At 46.3% G+C, this 24,966-nt stretch overlaps 1 protein-coding gene across 1 annotated transcript in view; it reads right to left on the bottom strand.

Moving 5' to 3' along the window:
• The window catches only part of LOC126249492 (uncharacterized), a 1,087,724-nt gene that overhangs the window by 317,277 nt on the left and 745,481 nt on the right, over positions 1 to 24,966 (bottom strand). The window contains exon 11 of the mRNA XM_049951143.1: positions 15,590 to 15,690. Coding sequence (XP_049807100.1) covers positions 15,590 to 15,690 — 101 coding nt within the window. The remainder of the gene's footprint in view (positions 1 to 15,589; positions 15,691 to 24,966) is intronic.

Raw genomic sequence — 24,966 nt, 5'->3', positions numbered from 1 at the left:
AAATTTATCCGCCCTCAACCCTCCCCCTCACCCCCCACTAGGAATCGAAACTTAATATATGGCCCTTAAGAGCTAATAATTTGGATACCTCTGATGTAGTTCGCCAGTCCCTTTATGTTCTTGACTATTTAAAAGAAGACATGGAGCACATCTGTACAATTTATCATGATCTTGGCAGTCGAGATTTTGAACAGTTCCTGTTAAAAAAAAAAGTTCTGTATTGTTACGTACTTGACTGCACTATGAAGGTGTTGCTGCATTACTCTTTGCAGAGGGGAATACTCAGACTGACAGGTGTGTGCAGAACGACGCCAGTAGGGTTCCTAATATTAATCTTGAGAATATACCTTATTGACATGTAGATACGAAGGAACCGTGTATTATATACAGGTATATTCTCAAGATTAATATGCACAATGTACAGGGTGTTTCAAAAATGACCGGTATATTAGAAACGGCAATAAAAACTAAACGAGAAGCGATAGAAATACACCGTTTGTTGCAATATGCTTGGGACAACAGTACATTTTCAGGCGGACAAACTTTCGAAATTACAGTATTTACAATTTTCAACAACAGATGGCGCTGCAAGTGATGTGAAAGATATAGACGACAACGCGGTCTGTGGGTGCGCCATTCTGTACGTCGTCTTTCTGCTGTAAGCGTGTGCTGTTCACAACGTGCAAGTGTGCTGTGGACAACATGGTTTATTCCTTAGAACAGAGGATTTTTCTGGTGTTGGAATTCCACCGCCTAGAACACAGTGTTGTTGCAACAAGACGAAGTTTTCAACGGAGGTTTAATGTAACCAAAGGACCGAAAAGCGATACAATAAAGGATCTGTTTGAAAAATTTCAACGGACTGGGAACGTGACGGATGAACGTGCTGGAAAGGTAGGGCGACCGCGTACGGCAACCATAGAGGGCAACGCGCAGCTAGTGCAGCAGGTGATCCAACAGCGGCCTCGGGTTTCCGTTCGCCGTGTTGCAGCTGCGGTCCAAATGACGCCAACGTCCACGTATCGTCTCATGCGCCAGAGTTTACACCTCTATCCATACAAAATTCAAACGCGGCAACCCCTCAGCGCCGCTACCATTGCTGCACGAGAGACATTCGCTAATGATATAGTGCACAGGATTGATGACGGCGATATGCATGTGGGCAGCATTTGGTTTACTGACGAAGCTTATTTTTACCTGGACGGCTTCGTCAATAAACAGAACTGGCGCATATGGGAAACCGAAAAGCCCCATGTTGCAGTCCCATCGTCCCTGCATCCTCAAAAAGTACTGGTCTGGGCCGCCATTTCTTCCAAAGGAATCATTGGCCCATTTTTCAGATCCGAAACGATTACTGCATCACGCTATCTGGACATTCTTCGTGAATTTGTGGCGGTACAAACTGCCTTAGACGACACTGCGAACACCTCGTGGTGTATGCAAGATGGTGCCCGGCCACATCGCACGGCCGACGTCTTTAATTTCCTGAATGAATATTTCGATGACCGTGTGATTGCTTTGGGCTATCCGAAACATACAGGAGGCGGCGTGGATTGGCCTCCCTATTCGCCAGACATGAACCCCTGTGACTTCTTTCTGTGGGGACACTTGAAAGACCAGGTGTACCGCCAGAATCCAGAAACAATTGAACAGCTGAAGCAGTACATCTCATCTGCATGTGAAGCCATTCCGCCAGACACGTTGTCAAAGGTTTCGGGTAATTTCATTCAGAGACTACGCCATATTATTGCTACGCATGGTGGATATGTGGAAAATATCGTACTATAGAGTTTCCCAGACCGCAGCGCCATCTGTTGTTGACAATTGTAACTACTGTAATTTCGAAAGTTTGTCTGCCTGAAAATGTACTGTTGTCCCAAGCATATTGCAACAAACGGTGTATTTCTATCGCTGCTCGTTTAGTTTGTATTGCCGTTTCAAATATACCGGTCATTTTTGAAACACCCTGTAGATTCAGGATAGTCAAAAGCAGGGGAGGTGCTAGTTAGGGGAGAGGCACTACGGAGATGGGAGGAGAAGTAATGACAATAAAATGAGGAAAATACATGTTTTGGTCATAGGAAATCAGCAAATTAAGTTCCATCAACGACGAGGTCACTAGTGACGGAAACTAGGTCTGATAGGGAAGGAAATCAGCAGTGTCCTCTTCGAATGAACCATCCCGGTATTTGCTTACGTGATTCAGAAAAATCGCTGAAAATCTAAATTTGGATAATCGCACATGATATGAACTACCGTCCTCAGGATTAAGACTAGGCCACCTCGTACAATGTTAGCACCTCTGTCATTCTAGTGCATTTCTTCTTTGGGGGAGGGCCAGGGTGGTCGTGCGGTTCTAGGCGCTACAATCTGGAACCGCGCGACCGCTACGGTCGCAGGTTCGAATTCTGCCTCTGGCACGGATGTGTGTGTTGTCTTTAGGTTAGTTAGATTTAAGTAGTTGTAAGTTCTAGGGGAGTGATGACCTTAGAAGTTAAGTTCCATAGTGCTCAGAGCCATTTGAACCATTTCTTCTTCTTTGGGGATGGACCCCACCCCTAATATCTACACAGAATTAAGAGAAAAGTAAGTGACGACTGTGCGTGTGCGTATAGTATATTGTAATACCGGAACACAGCATTCTCCGTTGTAGGGCAGGGTGCGCAGGGTGTCCATAAAGTCCCACTGTCATTTCGGGAAGCGTAACTTGGAAACTACTAAAGATAGAGAATCTTGGTTTCTCGTAATACGTGTAGCAGCTCTCAGTCTTTTCTTCCTTAGACCTTTGTTGCAAATTTGACTTGGATTGCGTCAAAACAGCGACACAGAGGAGATTGAGCGCCGTGTCATCTGGTACACAGAATCCAAAGCTGTGACAATGGTACTGCGGAATTATCGACACCAGAATGGAAGGGCACCATCGGCAAAAACAAACATAATGAGGTGGCTTGAAAACTTTGGAGAGAGAGTCAGTGTGTCTCAAGTGAGTTTTGTTCCATGCTGGCCTTCATAGGTGGTGACAATAACTACCTGACAAAGTGCTTGTTTTCATATGAAGCAACTTTCTCCATCTCTGGACATGTGAATCGCCACAACATTAGGAAATGAGGCTCTGTAAAACCACAAAACGCACGTGAACAGATCTGTGATGGACTGAAGCTTAATGTTTGGTATGGCCTAATGTACGATACGATGACTGGCCCATTTCTCTTTGCAGAGAAAAGCAACACGGGATGTGTTTACCTGGACATGCTCCAGCAGTTCCTGTTACCGCGGAACGAAGAGCTGCGGCTCTTTCAGCACGACAGTGCAGCCCCAAATTTGTGTTCGAACGTGTAGGATGTGCAGTTTGACATTTCCTAAGAAGTGGATAGGTTGTGATGGTTCCATCGCATGGCCCACCCGCTCTCCAGATGTCACGCCATTAGACATATTTTGTGGGTTACAGACTTATTTTATGTGGTGTTACGTCAAGCTTCGCGTGTACACAACACCAGTCAATGCCATTGCTACGTTTCGTGAAGGAATCATTGAAACTGTAAGACCTGTTGATACTGTAATGCTGACCTGTACATGGGAAGAACTGTAATATCGCCTAGATGTTCTACGAGCAAAGAATGGGCGCACATTGAAATTGGCATGGCAGTTTCTTTTCTTTTTTTTTTTTTTTTTTCAACAAGCCACGATTCTAATAGTTCCCAAGCTATGATTTTCTGAAATGATAACAGGATGTTATGGCCGGCCGAAGTGGCCGCGCGGTTCTGGCGCTGCAGTCTGGAACCGCGAGACCGCTACGGTCGCAGGTTCGAATCCTGCCTCGGGCATGGATGTGTGTGATGTCCTTAGGTTAGTTAGGTTTAACTAGTTCTAAGTTCTAGGGGACTAATGACCTCAGCAGTTGAGTCCCATAGTGCTCAGAGCCATTTGCCAGGATGTTATGGACACATGGACACCCTGGATATTACTGAAAAACGAGTGAACGGCAGTGCCGCTGTGGATGCATCGTTCCCATCAGATCACCGAAGTTAGGCACTGTCGGGTGTGGCCAGCATTTGGATGGGTGACGGTCGGGGGATTATGCTGCGCGCTGTTGATAATTTTCCCTTTGTCTTTACAGCAGAGGGGACAGCAGGGATGGCTATGTGAAGTTCCTGACCACCAGTCTTTGCGCGAAAGCCCTGAATTAAATTCCAAACATCTCCAAGTGTCTCGTGGAGCGAGGGGATGCGACACGGTTGATGGTGATCCATCTGTCGAATGGGTACGTTAAACTCGGAGGCCCCCTTAAGCCGTCGGCACACGGATCTTGCTGTCGAACGTTAACGTTGAGCGTGCCAAGTTCAACGTGCTGTTGAACGCTCAGGAACGATGCAACTTGTTCATACGGTGCGTGGGCCCCAACGTGGTATAAGCAATCGCAACGCACTCCAGCGGCAGTTTGAGGGATGTTTCTAGTTCGTAAATCACACTGTTTACTGAACGGGCGTCCACAGCTCGTGGTCTTGCGGTAGCGTTCTCGCTTCTGGCGCACGGGGTCCGGGGTTCGATTCCCGGCGGGGTCAGGGATTTTCTCTGCCTCGTGATGACTGGGTGTTGTGTGTTCTTCATCATCATCATTGGCTCGCAAATCGCCGAAGTGGCGTCAACTAAAAAGGACATGCAATACGGCGGCCGAACTTCCCCGCATGGGGCCTCCCGGCCAACAATGCCATACGATCATTTCATTTTTACTCAACGGGCGCGCGTAAAATTCCCACGTTAGCTCTATTAAAACACAAATTTCCTCCATCGTCCACGAAAAGGAAAGTACCATGTTCAATCAATAAGGACACAGGCTTATAAAAGTTCCATTACAAACAGTGCGGTACAAATTACGAACACTTCTCCGCAGAAGATAAACATTATCATTCCGACATTTTAGTAAAACCCCAAGGTCAGTCTTACTTGATCACTGTTCCTACCCAGTAGCAGAATCTTTGCAACATGTGAATTACGAAGCATAAAAGAAAAAGGAGCAAAATAGCAAAATATCTTTATACACGTAGTGCAAGCTGTCCTGTAATTAAGCCAATCGAACAAAGTCACCCCTAAAAAAAAAAAAAAAAAAAAAAAAAAAAAGTGAACTTATATTTACATAATATCAAATATTACAGGACATACTTATATTAAACTAATAATAAAGTATCAGAACTAAATAAAAACGCGAATGTTAGGAAAAAAATTTGGGAGTGTTCAGACGCGAACCACCACTCCAACAAAGATTCATTAGTGGTCAGAGACGCTACTCATTACGCTTTTTTTTTTTTTGTGGGAGATAGATCAGGTTGTGGGGTGGCGGAGGCAAGGTAGGCAGGGGTCGCAACCCGAGGCCTGGGCACAATGTCTCCACCCTTCCATCCTGGGGATGTGGTACAAAGGATGCAGTTGGTGTATTATTGTGAATTTTTTGTATTTTATTTATTCATTTATTTATTTTTTATTTTTTTAACCTTTTTTAACAGTAAGGAACTGAAAAGTAGCAAGTGCACTCGTTGCGTCGAGTTGGGGACGCACATAACTAAAAACATGCTAATAGTTGTAGAAAAAGGCATAAAGAAAGAGAGAAAAGTGCGGGGCTAAGGAAACCATGAAACAAAATTGTAGGGTGGAATCCATACCACCATAAACCAGTGCTACATCTTGCACCGGATGGGAAACAAAAACTGCGAAGACCTTTTCGCACCGGGGACAAACAGAGGAAATGGTGCAGATGCTGCTACAGTGTGTGAGGGTTCACGACGAAACTCTCCATCTGCTGTATCATCCAGGTATGACTTCTCGTAATGACCAAGGTAGATCCCACGTTGTACCGTGTAGTGTTCTATCATCGTCTTGTAATTTTAGCTTCTCTTACCCGTGATGTTCCAGCTACGTGCAGAGTCGTGGAACGCACTCCACAATTAACTGGAAAAATATTGTCGATGCTTTGGGTTACGGAGGATCTTGCAATGTCGTTCTTGCAAATACACTCCTGGAAATTGAAATAAGAACACCGTGAATTCATTGTCCCAGGAAGGGGAAACTTTATTGACACATTCCTGGGGTCAGATACATCACATGATCACACTGACAGAACCACAGGCACATAGACACAGGCAACAGAGCATGCACAATGTCGGCACTAGTACAGTGTATATCCACCTTTCGCAGCAATGCAGGCTGCTATTCTCCCATGGAGACGATCGTAGAGATGCTGGATGTAGTCCTGTGGAACGGCTTGCCATGCCATTTCCACCTGGCGCCTCAGTTGGACCAGCGTTCGTGCTGGACGTGCAGACCGCGTGAGACGACGCTTCATCCAGTCCCAAACATGCTCAATGGGGGACAGATCCGGAGATCTTGCTGGCCAGGGTAGTTGACTTACACCTTCTAGAGCACGTTGGGTGGCACGGGATACATGCGGACGTGCATTGTCCTGTTGGAACAGCAAGTTCCCTTGTCGGTCTAGGAATGGTAGAACGATGGGTTCGATGACGGTTTGGATGTACCGTGCACTATTCAGTGTCCCCTCGACGATCACCAGTGGTGTACGGCCAGTGTAGGAGATCGCTCCCCACACCATGATGCCGGGTGTTGGCCCTGTGTGCCTCGGTCGTATGCAGTCCTGATTGTGGCGCTCACCTGCACGGCGCCAAACACGCATACGACCATCATTGGCACCAAGGCAGAAGCGACTCTCATTGCTGAAGACGACACGTCTCCATTCGTCCCTCCATTCACGCCTGTCGCGACACCACTGGAGGCGGGCTGCACGATGTTGGGGCGTGAGCGGAAGACGGCCTAACGGTGTGCGGGACCGTAGCCCAGCTTCATGGAGACGGTTGCGAATGGTCCTCGCCGCTACCCCAGGAGCAACAGTGTCCCTAATTTGCTGGGAAGTGGCGGTGCGGTCCCCTACGGCACTGCGTAGGATCCTACGGTCTTGGCGTGCATCCGTGCGTCGCTGCGGTCCGGTCCCAGGTCGACGGGCACGTGCACCTTCCGCCGACCACTGGCGACAACATCGATGTACTGTGGAGACCTCACGCCCCACGTGTTGAGCAATTCGGCGGTACGTCCACCTGGCCTCCCGCATGCCCACTATACACCCTCGCTCAAAGTCCGTCAACTGCACATACGGTTCACGTCCACGCTGTCGCGGCATGCTACCAGTGTTAAAGACTGCGATGGAGCTCCGTATGCCACGGCAAACTGGCTGACACTGACGGCGACGGTGCACAAATGCTGCGCAGCTAGCGCCATTCGACGGCCAACACCGCGGTTCCTGGTGTGTCCGCTGTGCCGTGCGTGTGATCATTGCTTGTACAGCCCTCTCGCAGTGTCCGGAGCAAGTATGGTGGGTCTGACACACCGGTGTCAATGTGTTCTTTTTTCCATTTCCAGGAGTGTAGTTCCAAAAGTCTAAAGTGTCCTTAGTGCCGTCTTGAAACAAATAATGTACTGCATGTCCACGAAGCCACGTCATTGCATTAGTTTTAGTGCGTGGGTAATACGTCTCATCCGGGAATAAGATAGTCTTGGGATCGATATGATTCGGCGTTACTCGAAGGAAGTATGCTGACATTTGCCTCACTTAGTGCCACACTGCCGTAGACTCGCCACAGCTAAGACGGTGTTCATCGTTGTCTTGAACGCCACAGCTCGTGCACGTGGGTGAGTCTACCATGTGGATCGCATGTAGCCTAGATCTGGTCACCTGCTTACCGTTGACAGTGATATACCATATCGCCGTGACGTCAATGTCCAGTGTTACGTGATGAATTGTCCTCCACACTACTCGCCAGTTGACGTTCGGGTGCTTCCTCTCCACGACATCATCGGGTCGTCCACGTTCCAGGACCCGATAAACCGTCTTTGCCGTCGCCAGTTGAGTCGCTGGTAAGGCAAGTCGAACGTAACTTAGTTCGAGGTAAAAGACACCGATGTAGAAGAGCGAGGAGGGGACGTGGTGTGTCGGCACAGGTGGCAACAGGGAGGGCGGTGCTAGTTCTTCTATTAACAAACTCGTCAGACTGTGCGGACGGCGGTGCCATAGTTTGACTAATGTGCTCACAAATAGGGCGACCGCTCTGTCATGAACGTGATAAAGGCCAAGCCCTCCCCGATCCGGGTGAAGAGTGAGAGTCTCATATTTGATCTTGAAAAGCATTCCTGAACTCAAGAGGGACCCAAAAGCCGCAAGTATACGGCGAGCTAACATCACCGGTATGGGTAATATCTGGGCGATGTGCGGAATGCGTGACGCTAAATGCATGTTGACATACTGGGTCCTTTGGACGATGCCCAGGGCTCGTAGGCGGTTGTTGGCAATTCCAGTCCGAACATTTCGTAAAAACCGTCGAAAGTTGTGGGCAGCGGTCCGTCGAATATCGTCTGTGAAATCAATGCTGAGACATTTCAAACTATCTCTGAGCTGTAAGGGGGTGACACTGTTCTCAGACAATCCGACCCCGATGTACATTGCCACCGATTTTGCGACGTTGATACGACTACCAGTGGCCATGCTATATTTCACTATCCAATTCAGTGCGCTAGCGGTGTCGTCATCGTTGCGGATGACAATCACCAGGTCGTCAGCGTACGCTTTACATCGGAAAGTGTGGCCTCGTAACGTCATACCAGTTAGTCGTTGGCGCAGGCCGCGGAGGAGTGGTTCCATGGCTACAGCGTAAAGTAAAGTGGGCAGAGGGCAGCCTTGGCGTATCGATCGAGAAATGATGAGGGGCTGCGCAGGTCGACCGTTGACGATCACCTTGGACGTGGCGCCACGGAGTAGTCGCATGACGACAGCGACGAATGGCTGTGGGTACCGCATATGTTGGAGGACCGCTTCCAAATAGTCATGATCCACTCGGTCGAATGCCTGACTAAAATCGATTGCTGCCAGTGCACCCTTCAGACGACATGCCAGTGAGATCAAGTCACGATATTCACTGAGTGCTGTTTGAATGTTATTGTCGCCTCCTAATGACGTTTGATCGGGTGAGATAACATTTCGTAAGGTCTGGCGTATCCGCGCCGCCAACAGTCGAGAAAAGATCTTAAATCCGCAGTTCAATAGCGTCAATGGGCGGTAGTCCTGCAGTCCTGAGCCACCGGACGGTTTGTGAATAGGAATAATCATCCCTTCCACAAGGGCCGCAGGGAGCGGCACTTCCGGGGATAGTAGTTCGCGACAGATGTCCGTCCATCGGGAGGCTAATAAATATTGAAAAGTCCGGTAAAATTCCAAGGGGAGGCCATCAGGACCCGGAGACTTGTTGACAGCTCCTTTTCTAATGGCGTCGATCACTTCTTCTTCTGTAATTTCTTCCATCAAGGCCGCTTCCATTGCCGGGGAGACGGTGCCGTAAATCGTCTGAGAGACGTCCTCCAGTGCTGTCGGATCAGGGGTCTGAGCGGAATAGAGTTGGGAATAATGATCGTAGAACGCTGTGTTTATGTCTTGTTGCGTGGTGAGGCGACGACCGTCCTCCGTGTCGATGAAGCGTATCAGCGCTCGTTGGCGTCGTTTATGTTCACGAAGAACGTGGAACATGACGGGCGTTCGCTCGGTATCCGATCCTGCGTCCTCGACCGGATGACTACCCCCTCTAGGTGGCGTCGCATATGAGCGATGATCTGAGCCTTAGCACGGTGGACCGCCGTTTGTCGTTCCGGAGACGGCGCCATAGCATCGCAGTCGCGCAGTACCCTGAAGTAAAAGTCGAGTGTATGTCTACGCCAAGTAGCGTGGTCGCGACCGTAGGTTATCAACGTTCGCCTCAGTGCCGGTTTGGCGCTGTCCAACCACCAGCGGATCGTTGTGGGATATGCGCGGAGGCGATTTTCACACGAATGCCACGTATTCTCAACTGCTTGGCGGCAATCCGGGTACGACAGGTGAGCGATGTTTAATTTCCACAGGCTGCGGTTTCTCCACACTTGTTGCCGCCGCAGGGTGACGGCACAAATGTAAGTCGAGTGTTCCGAGAAGGCTGCAGGCCATAGTTCCGCATCCTGTGTTCCAGCGGCGAGAGAGCGTGAGACATAAATCCGATCGAGACGACTGGAAGAGTGACTCGTGAAGTGTGTGAATCCCGGTCGGTGGCCGTGAAGATGTTCCCAAGTGTCCACCATCTGCAGGTCCCGAATTAGCGTCTCGAGTTCCGGGCACGGATTATGTCGTGGGACTTGGTCTCTGGGCGCCAGTACGCAATTGTAGTCACCTCCAAACACCAGATGGTCGTGGCGGCCTTGGAAGAGCGGGGCGACGTCTTCCGCAAAGAATCGTGAACGTTCGCGACGTTTGTCCGTCCCAGAAGGTGCGTAGATATTGATAAGGCGGACACCAGTACTGTGAGTGCCATTCCTCTTGCCCCAGGCAGAAACAGGATATCGTCGGCCACTATCCCTTCCGAAAGAAGTACAGCGACACCGCTGCCTGTAGGGGAAGCTGGAGAGACGCAAGCATCGTAACCGTACATGCCTGGGAAATCGTCGACGTACACTTCCTGGAGAAGGGCTATATCGATGGAAGCAAAGTTCAACATATCCTGAAGCAAGGATAACTTAGCGCGCGTCCGTATAGTGTTGATGTTGATAGTTGCAACGCGATAAGTTTGAGGTCTATCCATAGCACCCGTGTTGGCCATCAATACCCTTGTAAGGCTGTCTTGTCACTGTATCTGATGGCGGAAAAGGATCAACACTGGTGGGGTAAATTACCCCGCGTGTCGTCCGACACGATGGGCAAGGAGTTTTCCTCACAGTCGTCCGCCCAGTCGCCATGAAATACCATCGGCTGTTGGTGGCTGTTAGTGGCTGCTGCGGCACTCGGCGCTGACTCCATCGGCTCTACTGACTGGGAATCGGCAGCGGCTGTCTGCTTGTGATCCTGCTGTTCTGTGGGGTCGGAGGGGCTAAAGCCGTCACCACAGCGAACTGTCGAGTTTGATGTTACAGCGGCCTCTGTACCGCCGGTACCGTTGTCGGAGTGTCCACAGTCCATGTCAGACGATCGCTGCAAACACTCGTCCGATGGAGCACGCCGCCGTCTCTTGTGTTTTCGCGGGGAACGCTGTTTACGGACGTGTGTTTCAGTATCTGAATGTGGGTGGATTTCTTCAGCTGTCTGGAAGAAAAGTCGTTGTCGGCACAACCCGTGGGTCAATGTCCATCCTGGCATCCACGCGTTCTTGCAAGGTCGGTCGGTGATTATCTTCCGGTGGGGGCGCTGTTGTAGAGGCCGGATCCTGTACTGCAGAATCCATCATGGTCTCGCTATCGGACTAATGTGGTCAGCATCGGAAAGGGTTGCTGCCCGTGCAACTTCGGCGTAATTGAGAGGAAGGGTCGTCACCGTAGAAGGAGTCATAGATTCACCTGTCGGTATTTGAGTAAGCCGTCGTCGGAGACAATCCGACCGGACGTGCCCTTCTTGGCCACAACCAGAGCAAGTGCGTGGCTGACCGTCATACATAATGATCGCCCTACATCCGCCGATGACGAGATATGACGGAACATGTTTGGTCAGTTCAATTTTGATCTGTCGTACCCCGTTAAGAACGGGGTATGTTGTAAAGGTGGTCCATTTTTCGGCCATATGGCTGATCACTCTGCCGTAGGGCTGGAAAGCCGCGGTGACTACGTCCGGTGGTACTTCGAAAGGGAGTTCGAAGACGCGTATCCTATGGAGGCCAAGCCCCGCGTGATCGATAGAGACTGCCTCAATATGGCCATCAGAATGTTTGAATTTAAGATCGTTCGCATGTGCGCGCACGATTCTGTTGCACACCTCGTCACTTACTAACTTGACGTAGGCAACACTGCTCGTGATAGAGAGATGGATACCAATTATGTCTCGCGGTTCAATTTTAACGTCGTCACGTAGAAAACGTTCCACTTCGAAAGCTCGCGGTCGTGCATGATCGGGTTGAAAACTGATCTTGATGGTGGTTTGTCTGTATGAATGTGCCATGGTGCGTCGGTAGTGATGGACTCTAAACTAGCGACAACGCAGTAGTAAACAACTACGGGCACTCGCGACCGCGCGGACGGGACGTAAACCAGACGTCCTCGCCGCAGCGCTGCGGAAAGCAGACTGAGCTAAACCAACAACATGCTTCTATTTCTTAAAAATATTGTCTTACCTCTTGCTAAAAACGTTAATCGTAGATAATTATGTTATTAATTGAAATTTAATTATAACAAATTGTACGAAGAACAATGAGTTTTGGGTGGATCTTCAGTGTGTCGCGGCCTTCAAATAGCCTACTCTCATAATACGCTCGTTGCAATAATTCTTTTGCCATGAATATGATGTTTCTCATAATTTTATTGGAACGAATCACACAACTAACAACGGGTTTTCCAGTGATTCTCAATTTGCTGGTGCTCAGAAACGGCATATATACATATAGGCTTGAAATGAACGCCAATATGGCGCCTCACAACTCTGTACTGAAGGGAGACGGCGTGCGTGTGACGTAGGTGGCGTTGTGTCATCTCATTGGTCAACGGTCAGACGCACGCTCAGAATATCTGACATGCCAGATATTGCTCTGCACGTTCGGAAAGACTCCAGAACGTGCTATTCCACGCTATGACGTCAGAAACTGGGCACGCTCAACGTTCGGATGCACGTTCCGTGTGCGGACGGCTTTACTGCTATACGAGAGGAGTAGCCTACGTGCCGGCAACAGGTTCCACCCTCTCCTTCGTATCATCATCGTCCAACACATGACACCACGCTGCGCACACACAGATTACAGTCATTTACACCTAACAGACTTGAACCACACACAACGACTATACTTCGCGAACGAAGGATGCCCACTAGTGCGAAGGATACAAAACAACTTTCCATTTCAGGCGGCTGAATCTGCCCTTCGGAGTGAAGACGCGCAATACGATATTCCGGGGAAACGAATATGCAACGGTTGCAGGAAGCTGGAATGGCTGCCACCACAAGGGCGCTACATTGCAAGCACGGACGTCCCACAGAAGACGGTGATGATGCGGCTCTCGTATAACTAATGCGATAAGATAAAGCAAAATGTACTCTTTCTGAATTATCCTTGACATCGACCCACATGGTCGTGGAGATCTGACTAATGGTAATTCGGTGCACGTTTCAGCCCTCCTGGCTCTTATGGCATACAGGCCGTTCAGGCTGGCTCGCCGATTTGAGTTGAAAAAAATCCCGCCGAGTTGACGGATGGCACGCTTTGCCGCTCCATCGCTTCCCCAGCCTGCTGTGTTACGTCCTGTGCCCGCCTGTCAAGCCATGTACCCATTCACCGTACCTGTCATTTGACTATCTATACAGGGGCACGTTAGCAGCAGTTTTAATGAAGGTTCGAACTAGCATGCTCACAATAGCATTTATTTATTACTTTATTTATTTGTTTTATTTGTGTACACCTGTTAATATTGCATTTGAATATTACAGGGAGGCAATGGACCAGCGAAATCCGTAACTGCTGATAACAATAACTCCTAGATTTAGAGTCTAACAATGTAGGCTTCACAGCGTACGCGCTGGCGCAAATAGGCAGCTAGGGTGAGCGCGGTTGCTGTCAGACAGGATCGCGCTCTGCTTTTTGAACGTTATATTTTTTATTATACTATTTAATCATACACTGCATGAATTAATTCTAGTATGGCACACAGTATTATCTTTTATGTTTCGTCAAATGAAGATTTCTCTTGAAGCTCATCGCCTATTAACTCGACACGGGCAAGATGAATTTGCGTTCACCACTTAAGTAGAACCCCTTCGTAATCATCCAGATCTTTTACCTTCAACAAATATGATTTTCATGGTCACATAATTGTCGCGGTTATTAGGACTGCAAATCGGGAGGGACTATTCCAAGTGTTAGTTTATCCATTCCTTTTACCTCCAGCCAGTTACAGTATCCACACAGGTACATTTTTACTAACAAAATTTAGTCTTTCTGGCAGGGGTAACAATATTTCGAAACTTAAACTCACTGGCAGAGTCAGAAAGAAATTTCGCACTTCACGTGAATGTCTAATAATACAATTGATGTACAAATAACACACAAACATCGAACGATAGCTGCGTGTCGCTATAACGCAACGTTTCAATAAATATTTGAAAACAAGCATGACTGAAACCAAACCAGTGTCATCTTATAAATATCGCAATACAGTCGCAGACCTCAACCAATTCCTCGCAACATAGACAAATTTAAGTAAACCAAAGTCTTTATTTCATCTTTGTTTGCGTCCATACCATCCAAGTTTACCTCCGAATAAGCTTTCATATTTTCGAAACATAGAAGTTTGAGTCGAAGACAAATTACACAAAATATGCCAATTATGTTTTAGAAAGTTATTTTTCAATGTGGCATCTGGTCGATTCAGGCTGAAACACAGAATGCCTTATTCCATCGCTTTGATTCACGTTTCGTAACTCGTTGCGAATATCAGATGTGAGTAATACTGTAGTTCGCGTTCGAAACTGCTCCTAAATTTATAAATTTAACATTATGACGTCACATACCTTGCCCCGCCCAAGCTAGCGTTCATGACCAGGGTAAGGACCGTTGCTATTCACAATATACATAAATGACCTTGTGGATAACATCGGAAGTTCACTGAGGCTTTTTGCGGATGATGCTGTAGTGTATCGAGAGGTTGTAACAATGGAAAATTGTACTGAAATGCAGGAGGATCTGCAACTAATTGACGCATGGTGCAGGGAATGGCAATTGAATCTCAATGTAGACAAGTGTAATGTGCTGCAAATACATAGAAAGAAAGATCCTTTATCATTTAGCTACAATATAGCAGGTCAGCAACTGGAAGCAGTTAATTCCATAAATTATCTGGGTGTAGTCATTAGGAGTGATTTAAAATGGAATGATCATATAAAGTTGATCGTCTGTAAAGCAGATGCTAGACTGAGATTCATTGGAAGAATCCCAAGGAAATGCAATCCAAAAACAAAGGAAGTAGGTTACAGTACACTTGTTCGCCCACTGCTTGAATACTGCTCACTAGTGTGGGATCCGTACCAGATAGGGTTGATAGAAGAGATAGAGAAGATCCAACGGAGAGCAGCGCGCTTCGTTACAGGATCAATTAGTAATCGCGAAAGCGTTACGGAGATGATAGATAAACTCCAGTGGAAGACTCTGCAGGAGAGACGCTCAGTAGCTCGGTACGGGCTTTTGTTGAAGTTTCGAGAATATACCTTCACCGAGGAGTCAAGCAGTATATTGCTCCCTGCTACGAATATCTCGCGAAGGGACCATGAGGATAAAATCAGAGAGATTAGAGCTCACACAGAGGCATACCGACAATCTTTCTTTCCACGAACAATACCAGACTGGAACAGAAGGGAGAACGGATAGAGGTACTCAAAGTACCCTCTGCGGAGTATGGATGTAGATGTAAGGACAGACTCAACCCCAACACCCTTACTAGGAAGATCTGGCCAGAGATAATCAAAAGAACGACGTAAGCTATAAAAGCACAGGCTGAGGTAGAATTGTTGTGAAGGACAAGACCGAAGGTTGTAAAAGCAAGGGCGACTTACCTCTGAGTACCTGGGAACAGACGTCGCAGGGAGTGATCTTCCGGTAGGTGTACTCTTGCAAGGAGTGCGAGCCGCTGTCCGGGCCCGCCGCCGCTTCTTTCCTGCAATACAAGCAACACACGGATTAAAATACCATCCTCCTCTCCAAGTGTAGAGCAACACAAAAGTTTCATATTCTCGAAATAGGAGTGTGGAAAGTTAATGAATTTAAGTTTTTGATGGTCAACATGACAGCCTCTAAATATCCTCAGGCCTTTGTTCTAAACATTTCTAAACTTAGAATTTGAGCTTCAGAAAAATACTTGTTAAAAAATTCTCTTAGTAATTCCTGTAGTTTTTTTTCAAGAAATATAAATAACGCTGCAGAGACAACGTATTGATATACTAACTACAGAAAAAATACCAAATGAACTGCGTGATAAATTTTTCCGTATTTACAAATACTTAGGAAAATTAGTCACTATGGCATTGGAATACCATTAAATTTACGTACTGAACAAGCTTACATAATTATCGCACGACATGTGAAGTTACGGAACTGTAGCATAAAGAACTCTCAAACTATTACAATACCGAAAACAAAAATACATACGAAAAACAGTTGCTAATTATTTGTGTTATCAAAGATTTGTACTAAAAATGAAACTTTATAAGCACCCGACCAACATTGTCTTTCTCACTCTTCGAACAGGCGGTACAGGTAGTATGATATGAGTGAGTGGAGCTTCATTTATCGAACTAGAACATTTAAACATAATATCATTGTCGGAAGATGATGATGATGATGTTTATCAAACGACACGTATTAAGGACGAGAGTACACGACTATAAGCCTGGGAGCCGGTGTTAATTAAAGCTTTAGCTTGTCTTACGCCTGCATAGCAATGTAGAAAATTGTAGCGGTTGATCATAATCTGGTTAATGGGTGCGAAGCGACCTATTTATTGTCTGTTTATACTATCTCCTTGCGAATGAACCAGAGGAAGTCGTCCTTAGATGTGGCGAATATTCGCTCTAAGACAAGTAGGTGACACACCAAGAAGGAGCAATCCGAAAGGGATGGAAATCGGTAGATGTGATGTACGTGTACAGACAAACGAATGATTACAGTGTGAAAAAAAATGGATGATTTATTCATGAGAAAGAGCTTCAGAAATTGAGCAAGTCCATAAAACTTTGGTCCACCTCTGGCCTTATGCAAGCAGTTATTCGGTTTCGCATTGATTGACAGAATTATTGGATGTCCCCTTGAGGGATATCGTGCTAAATTATGTCCAATTGGTGCGTTAGATCGTCAAAATCTCGAGCTGGTTGGAGAACCCTGCCTATAATGCTCCTAACGTTCTCAGTTGGAGATGTGGCGACCCTGCTGGCCAAGGTAGGGTTTTGCAAGTACGAAGACAAGCAGTAGAAATTCTCGCCGTTTGCGGGCGTGCACTTGCTGAAATGTAAGGCTAGGATGGCTTGCAATGAAGGGCAACAAAACTGGGCGTAGAATATCGTCGACGTACACTAATGCAGTATGGGTGCCGCGAGTGACAACCACAGGGGTTCTGCAATGAAAATAAATGGCACCCCTGACCCTCAACTCCTGGTTGTAGGGCTGTATGGCGGGCGACAGTCAGGTTGGTAACCAACCGCTGTCAGAGGCGTCTCCAGACACATCTTCACTGGTCATCGAGGCTCAGTTCGAAGCGAGACTCATCACTGCAGATAATTCTACTCCAGTCAATGAGATTTTAGGCCGAATATCCTCGACACCATAGCAAACGGGCTTGATGGCGTACAGAGGTCAGTGGTAGTTAGCGCAAGGGGCTTGTGAGCTCAGCCCCCTTTCTGTAAGCCGTCTATAAATGGCTCTTGTGTTCACTGAACCACCAGTTGTTCGTCAGATAGATACAGGGCTTTGAGTACCTCTCTGACTATTGCTCGGTCCTCACCTTCTGTCGCCTCTCTAGGTAGACCGCTTTATTCTTGACGCTGTGTCCGGCCATGGTTCACCCACTCCTGTCATCATCTTAGAATAGTGGCATCGCTCCTATGCAAATGTTGAGCTGTTAGTCGATTACTCCAACCGGCTTCTTTGAGCCAACCTACACGTCCTCTCCCAAATGCTTACATCTACGTATGTTGTTCACACGGCTATCTGCGAACCGTAATTACTGTCCAACTGAGTACACAGAAAGAAATTCGCAAAGGCTTCATGCCCTGGTACCGATATGTCCCCTCTTTATTATCCTTGCAAGCTGCATGGTGAAACTGTGTTGCACATATTCATCCATCGGCCGCTAAAATTTACAATTTTTTTCGACGATACCTGTATGAAATTCAGTTTGTAATCAATTTTAGTAACTCTTTGGTGGTGAGTCGTTTGCTTTTGAGTGCAAATGTAACATCTGGCGTCAGAAGCAAATACAGCTAAGAATTACAGCGTGTACAGTATGTAGCCCTATAACCGAATATTACAACGTCAAGAGTAGAAAGCTGAAGTCTACGTTTCTAAATGCAAGACAATGGTGATAAATTACTTGACGATTTCATAATCCCATGTTTTCAAAAATGGTTCAAATGGCTCTGAGCACTATGGCACTAAATTTCTAAGGTCATCAGTCCCCTAGACCTTAGAACTACTTAAACCTAACTAACCTAAGGGCATCACACACATCCATGCCCGAAGCAGGATTCGAACCTGCGACCGCAGCGGTCGCGCGGTTCCAGACTGTAGCGCCTAGAACCGCTCGGCCACTCCGGCCGGCCTATCCCATGTTTTCACTGGCATTGAACATAAATACTATTATCACCACCTTAAGCATAAATTTTTATTTTTATTTCCAGAGGCGTTTCATGAAATGTAAGTGTACCGTATGTGTCATATTACAGACGTCAGTCCCAGGTGATTACTCTTTCGAATAAGTATGGACGAAATAGATCTTTCAGAGACAGCTTTCGATATAATGTCTCATTCTCTTCTAATGCACTGATTACGAATTTATGGGGTATCAGACCGGTTTTGTGACTGGACTCAGTACTTCCTAGAAGACAGAAGCCAAGAATTCGTTCTTAAGGGGGAGAAACGATCAGCTGTAGAAGCATAAATAGGCGGAAAGATCGATTAGGCTACAAATCGTTGGGATCAGTCACAGTCGTAAAACATGAGAGAGTAACAGTCCGAAACGACGAAAAGTGGCTCGACCACATAAAAATAGCTATAAGACGAACAGATACCAGGCTGAGATTCGTTGAAGAAAGCTTAAGGAGATGCATTTCATCTGAGAAAGGCGTGCCTTTCGAAACAAACGTTCGACTGGATTCCTAATGTTGCTCGTCATTCTAGGTCCTCACCAGTTTCGATTAATACAAAAAAATATAGAAGATCCTTTAACCTGGAAGGCAGGCTAAAGAAAAGCAAAGCTACGTGAACAGAATAGATGTAAAGAAAGCTTTTGACAACGCTGACTGGACTATACTCATGGAAATTCTGAAGGTGGCAGGGATAAAATACAGAGTCCGAAAGATCATTTACAACTTGTACGGAAACCTGCAGCTGTAACAGTCGAAGGAAATGAAAGGGAAGCAGTAATTGAGAAGGGAGTACAACAGGGTTGTAACCTATTCACAATGTTATTTAATCTGTACACTGAACAAGCAGTAAAGGAAACAAGGAGAAATTTGAAAATGGAAGTAGGGTTCATGGGGAAGAAATTAAAACTTTAAGGTTTGCCTATGATAGTGCAATTCTGTCAGACACGGCGAAGGACTGGAAGAACAGTTGAACAGAATGGATGCTGCCTTGAAAAGAGATTACTGTATAAAATGAATAACAACAAAAGTAAAACAAGTATAATGGATTGTAAATTGAATTGAATCAGGCGATGTTGAAGGAATTAGGATAGGAAATGAGAAAATAAACTTATTTGAGCAGTAAAAAGTAATTAGGCAGTGAAAACTATTTGGATGAGCGAAGTTGAGAGGATATAAAATGCTTACTCGAAATAACAACAAAATCTGAAAATCAGGAGTTCGTTAACTTCTAAAATAAATTTAAATGTTAGATGGTTTTTTCTGACGTCATTTGTTAAGAGTGGATCCCTGCATGGAAATGAAACATGCACAATAAGCAGTTCACAGTTCAGACAAGAAGAGAAATGAAGCTTTGGAAATATGGTGCTCTAAAGGAGAGCTTAAGCTTAGATGGATAGATCGTATAACTCAGTGCAGACAGTGCGTTCTAAGACACTTCACTATCGGAAGGAGATTAACATCAACGATGGTAAAATCCAGAGACGTCCTCAGACGAGCAGCCACAGCCTCTATAATAGTATCGATTGATATGTGTTCACTGTAGACAGAGTCCAAAATGTATATGCAAACTCCGTCGAATGCTCTGTCATAGTTAGGTCGATTCTTAAAATGTCCCCGATGGCCACGGACGGTAGAGTTTGCAATGCTGGGAACCAAGATTTCTGGATGGAGACACAGAAAGCAGGGAAAGAGCCCAAGAGATTTCGTAGCTCAGACATGTGACGGAGGAAACCGCTGCAGTTCCACTGGAGGATCATGTTGTCGGTTTTCTGGGCTCTACGACAAGCAACCCGTGATTCCTTCAGCCACTGGCTGGTATCCAGTTGCAGAGCAAAAGAATGCTGGGAGGGGAGTGTCTCGAGGGACCCCTTCTTAGTGAGAAACACCAGAGGAGAATGTATCTTCTCCAGCTGGAGGTTAGGAATTGGCATCCACTATGGGTGGGGCGTCAACGCCCCCAACGTGGGTGTTGGGGAAACAGTAGAACGAGGACTTCCAACTGCAAGGAGAGTCGGTGTAGTCAAGTGGCCCTGAACGCGCAGCGTAGAAGGCATGAAGGGCCTTCTGATATGTGTGAGTCAAGAGTCTTCTTTTCTTGGATTTTCTTTTATATTTGGAAGATGGTGTAGTCCAGTGAACAGTCCAGTAAACAGGGGGAATTGTGTTCCCCACAGTTGACACAGAAAGGGGGAGGAGCACAAGGAGCATTCATGTGCAATTGCTGGCGTTACAACGTGAAGACATGTGCCAAAAACTCATAAAGTTGAAGCATCTCATGGAATTTAGAATTTACGGTATCACAGCGCATTAATACGCCATCACCTTGACCTTTTCAGGTAACGAGTCACCTTCAGTAGCCAAGACGAAGACCCCAGACTTAACACTATTATCCTTTGGTCCATGCACAAGGGACAAAATGTAGACACTCCAAATCGGCACGTAACTCGTCATTGATCTGTAAAAGAAAGTCGTAGTGGAAGATGATACCCTACACCACGAAGGACGATAGTTACAAGAATGTCCCCCAGAATGTCACAGGCGAGCAGCGCCTGCAACTGAGCAGGGGATGCCATTTTAATCAGAACTGAATCACTTTTCATTCTTAAAATCGCTGCTACTTCTCCAAACCTGCCACCAAGGTGTTCAGCGAAGAATAATGGCTTTGTGACCAAACAGACATCCCCATCGGTTCTATAGCAAAAGTAAGTATTGTGGGTAGTATTTCTCCCCTCACTTCTTAGCCCTACGTTCCTCCCATGGTGTAGCTTGGCAAGGAAATATTGTGGGATCTTATCTCTCTTCATTGTAGTAATCCTTTCCTTCAGGAGAAACTACTGACACCGTGCAGACACTAAAAGAAGAAAGTTTTAGCCGCTTCATTTGCGAATCATCCACCTTAGTGCCACCCACTCCGAATGTGGGCTGTCCCTACATACGCCACCCTGCCACAGCAATGGTTACCTGCCTAGGTAACCACTGCCTGGAGCCCTGTGCCCTAGCCATGATGGGCATGTACACCTTGGCATACACGGGGAGCTTCCAGCTGAGGCCCCAATAGTGCCATCCCTGCATGGTCAGGGGCTACCACTGTACAGGTACTTGACAACCTGCACAATGGGTACCTTGTTGGGTTTTTGGTGTATTACTTGCGCCAGAAAGAAAGAGTGCAACTATGCAAAAGGCACAAATGGTGGAATGTACATCACGGTGTGCGACCTGCACTTCTGTAAAATTTGGAAAAGAAATGGGAGAACAAACCCAGCAATGGGGACCTTGTAGTGTAGTGAAGGATGAAAAGTTGTATGAAGTGACAGAAGACGAAAAAAAAAAAAAATCCAACACTATGAACGAAATCCCTGAATGTCGGCACCAAGAAGGCCATCCAGTGGAAGGGCAGAGGGGAAATAAAAGAATAGTAGGAGGATATACTTGCAGTTCACAAAGGGAAGTAGCAGTGCAAGGGCCAGGCCTCCATGTTTGCCAAGTACGTACTCACACAAGAAATATGAGCCCCCTGGGGTGTTTATAGAAGAACATTCACTGATAAGAACCCGTCAACGTGACTGTGTAATGCATATTTGGTCGAATATGGTGTGAACAGTATTGGTGCAGCGGCAAATAAATGTTTGTCATAAACAATGCGTGGAAACAATATCGTTAAATGATTTGGAACCCAGAGTTCGGTGCTGTTAATAGATTATTCAGAGCAGTACTGCAATGCAGAATTTGCTGCTTTTTGTGTTTTTCACGGATGGATCCTCTTCCAGCTATGATGGTGGTTCAGCTGTGGCAATAACCATGCTTGGAATAATAACAGTTTTTTGTGACCCAATGGCTGGGTGCAAGTCTTTAAATTGGACGCCACTTTTTCACTTGTGTATACTTAATTTAGCCCACTTATCCAAGTGGGGAAAGGAGACCTACAGTTCAGCATGGATTTCGAACCACATGCCGTTCCTGGTGAGTCGTGACATACTTGAGAGGTGAAGCCTAAATTAACCGATGGCTTAAAACTTCCGTGGGCCTACTGTGATTCGATACCGAGACCTTAAGGTTTCCAGGCATGTGCTTTATCAGTAGACCAAACGACCCTAAAGGAGTGGAGTGATGGAAATTCATATGTCACGCTTGTCTCAGGTCACTAACAACAACTGCCTATCACCTTGTCAGCTAGGATCATGCCGGATCTAGGATGATGACCTTATTTGCCGTCCCCTCGTTTAACTGGAGCACATTTCCTGAAATTATTTGAAATTTGCTACCATAGTTGGTGGAGACAGTAACCTCTTATTGTCCCCAAGAGAATATGGTTTCAACACGACAGTGCATGCCACTTCGACATTAATGTCAGTCAGTGCTTGGGCAATAGGTCCCTCGTCGTTTCGATTGGAAATTGTCCCACGGCCACCACCGTTACTGGATCACACTACCACAAACTTTTTCCCAATGGGATCATATGACGTCGCTGGTATATGAAATTCCAATAGAAACTGAAGAGACACTGATTGGAAGGGTGCTAGTTTCCTGTTTCATCGTGAAACAGACCTCAGGGAAATTTAAGGGGAAGAAACAAAATTTCACATGGCAGTCTAATGCATGCATTTAGACTGGCGGTTGTCAAGTTGTACAGTCTGAAACGGGTCAGTTAAATCCGTTTCATGAATTTTAGGCGCAAGTGTGGTCCTACGATCTTGGCAATGTTAGTCTGTTTGCCATTTCACTCCGTCGCTGCGACATGTAGCCTCTGGAAAAGAGAGGAGCGTTTTTACTTATTTATTCACCTCTGCATAGCCCGTTTGACTCCCACTTTACGATATAAATGTGTGTGAGTAAGTAGACGTGAGAATGAAGGTATCTTGAAGTTGCCCCACTGTGTCCAGAGTTCATAGAGCTGTGGGATCTTAGTAACAACCTAAATTCATAGATGCGAAGCGCAGGGACCAGAGAGATTCCGTCAGTGACGGAGACGAAAGCCAGTCTAGTACAAAACTGGAACGTGGTTGGCAATACACCTCTGCTCTAACGTGAACTTCCCCACCACTGAATGCGTGGTGGACATTATCCACGAGAGCGCCTTCTGGCATTCTTCCATTGGGCTCTGTTAGTATTGAACACTTGTATAAGTGATCCATTCGTATTATGGACTGCTTTCTGCGGGTAAATGTTCCAAATTGTGTCGTAGGAAGCGTAATTCTGAGTATTATGGGTACCTACTTTCATGAAAATTACTCTTAATTTGTGATTTCTGTATGTTCGTCCTCTTTTACTTGGTGGTCATCGGTACGCCTCACCAGGCCTGATGGTGCCCCTGACACTCACGATTCCTCTCTTATCACCCGAAATCGAGAAAATCGTAAATGTAAATGTTGTTGGGCTCCTGTATGTATCTGTATGCAAATGAATTGAGTATTCTCCACTCCCTGTACCATATTGCCCCTCATCTTCTGGCATCGGGCTGTGTTCGATTATGTTTACTACTACGTCATTGATTTTTCTTGCATCAGGGTGTATTAAGGGACCGCTACTGAGTAGTTGTGTCAGAATTAACGTATTGTTGAACTATGTCCTCCCCTCATATTGTAAACATATGATGTGTGTACAGATGTTTTTCATCTACATACACACTCCGTAAGCCACCATAGGGTGCGTGGTGGAGGGTAGCCTTTACCACAACTAGTCGTTTTCCACTCGCAGATAGAGCGAGGGAAAAACAGGTGTCTATATGACTCAGTATGAGCCCTAATTTCTCGTACCTTGTTTTCGTGGTCCCTACGCGAAATGTATGTTGGTGGCAAGAGGATCGTTCTGTTGTCAGCTTTAGATGCCGGTTCTCTAAACTTTCTCAGTAGTGTTCTTCGAAATGAATGTCTTCTTCTCTTCAGGGATTCCCACTTGAGGTCCCGAAGCATATCCGTAATACTTACATGCTGATCGAACCTACCGGTAATAAATCGAGCAACTCGCTTCTGAATGGATTCGAGAGTCTTCTTTCAATTTTACCTGGTGAGGATCCCAAATATTCGAACGATACTACAAAATAGGTCGCACGAGCGTCCTATATGCGGTCTCCTTTACAGATGACCAACACTTTCCTAAAATTCTCCCAATAAAACGAAGTCCACCATTCGCGTTCCGTATCACAATCTTCACATGCTCGTTCCAGTTCATATCGCTTCGCAACGTTACGCCCAGATATTTAAACTACGTGACAGTGTAAATCAGGACACTACTAATGCCGAACATTAGAGGTTTGATTTTCCTATTTTCCCTCATTAACTTACATTTTTCTACATTAAAAGCCAGCTGTCCTTCGTCACACCAACTAGAAATCTTGTCTAGGTCAACTATTATCAAACAACAGCTAGTTATCTTCGACCCCTTCCTGTACACCACAGCATCATCAGCGAACAACAGCAGATTTCTGCTCACCCTGTCTGCCAGATCATTTACGTATATAGAAAATAGCAATGGTCCTATTACATTCCATGAGGCACTCCTGATGTTACTCCTATCTCCGATGAACACCAGCCGTCGAGGACAAAATGCTGGGTTCTATTACTTAAGAAGAAGTCTTC

Source organism: Schistocerca nitens, chromosome 3, assembly GCF_023898315.1.
Source record: "Schistocerca nitens isolate TAMUIC-IGC-003100 chromosome 3, iqSchNite1.1, whole genome shotgun sequence".
NCBI classification, from domain to species: Eukaryota; Metazoa; Arthropoda; class Insecta; order Orthoptera; family Acrididae; genus Schistocerca; species Schistocerca nitens.
The sequence above is the reverse complement of the archived record's forward strand: the minus strand, read 5'-3'. Positions and strand labels throughout refer to the sequence as shown.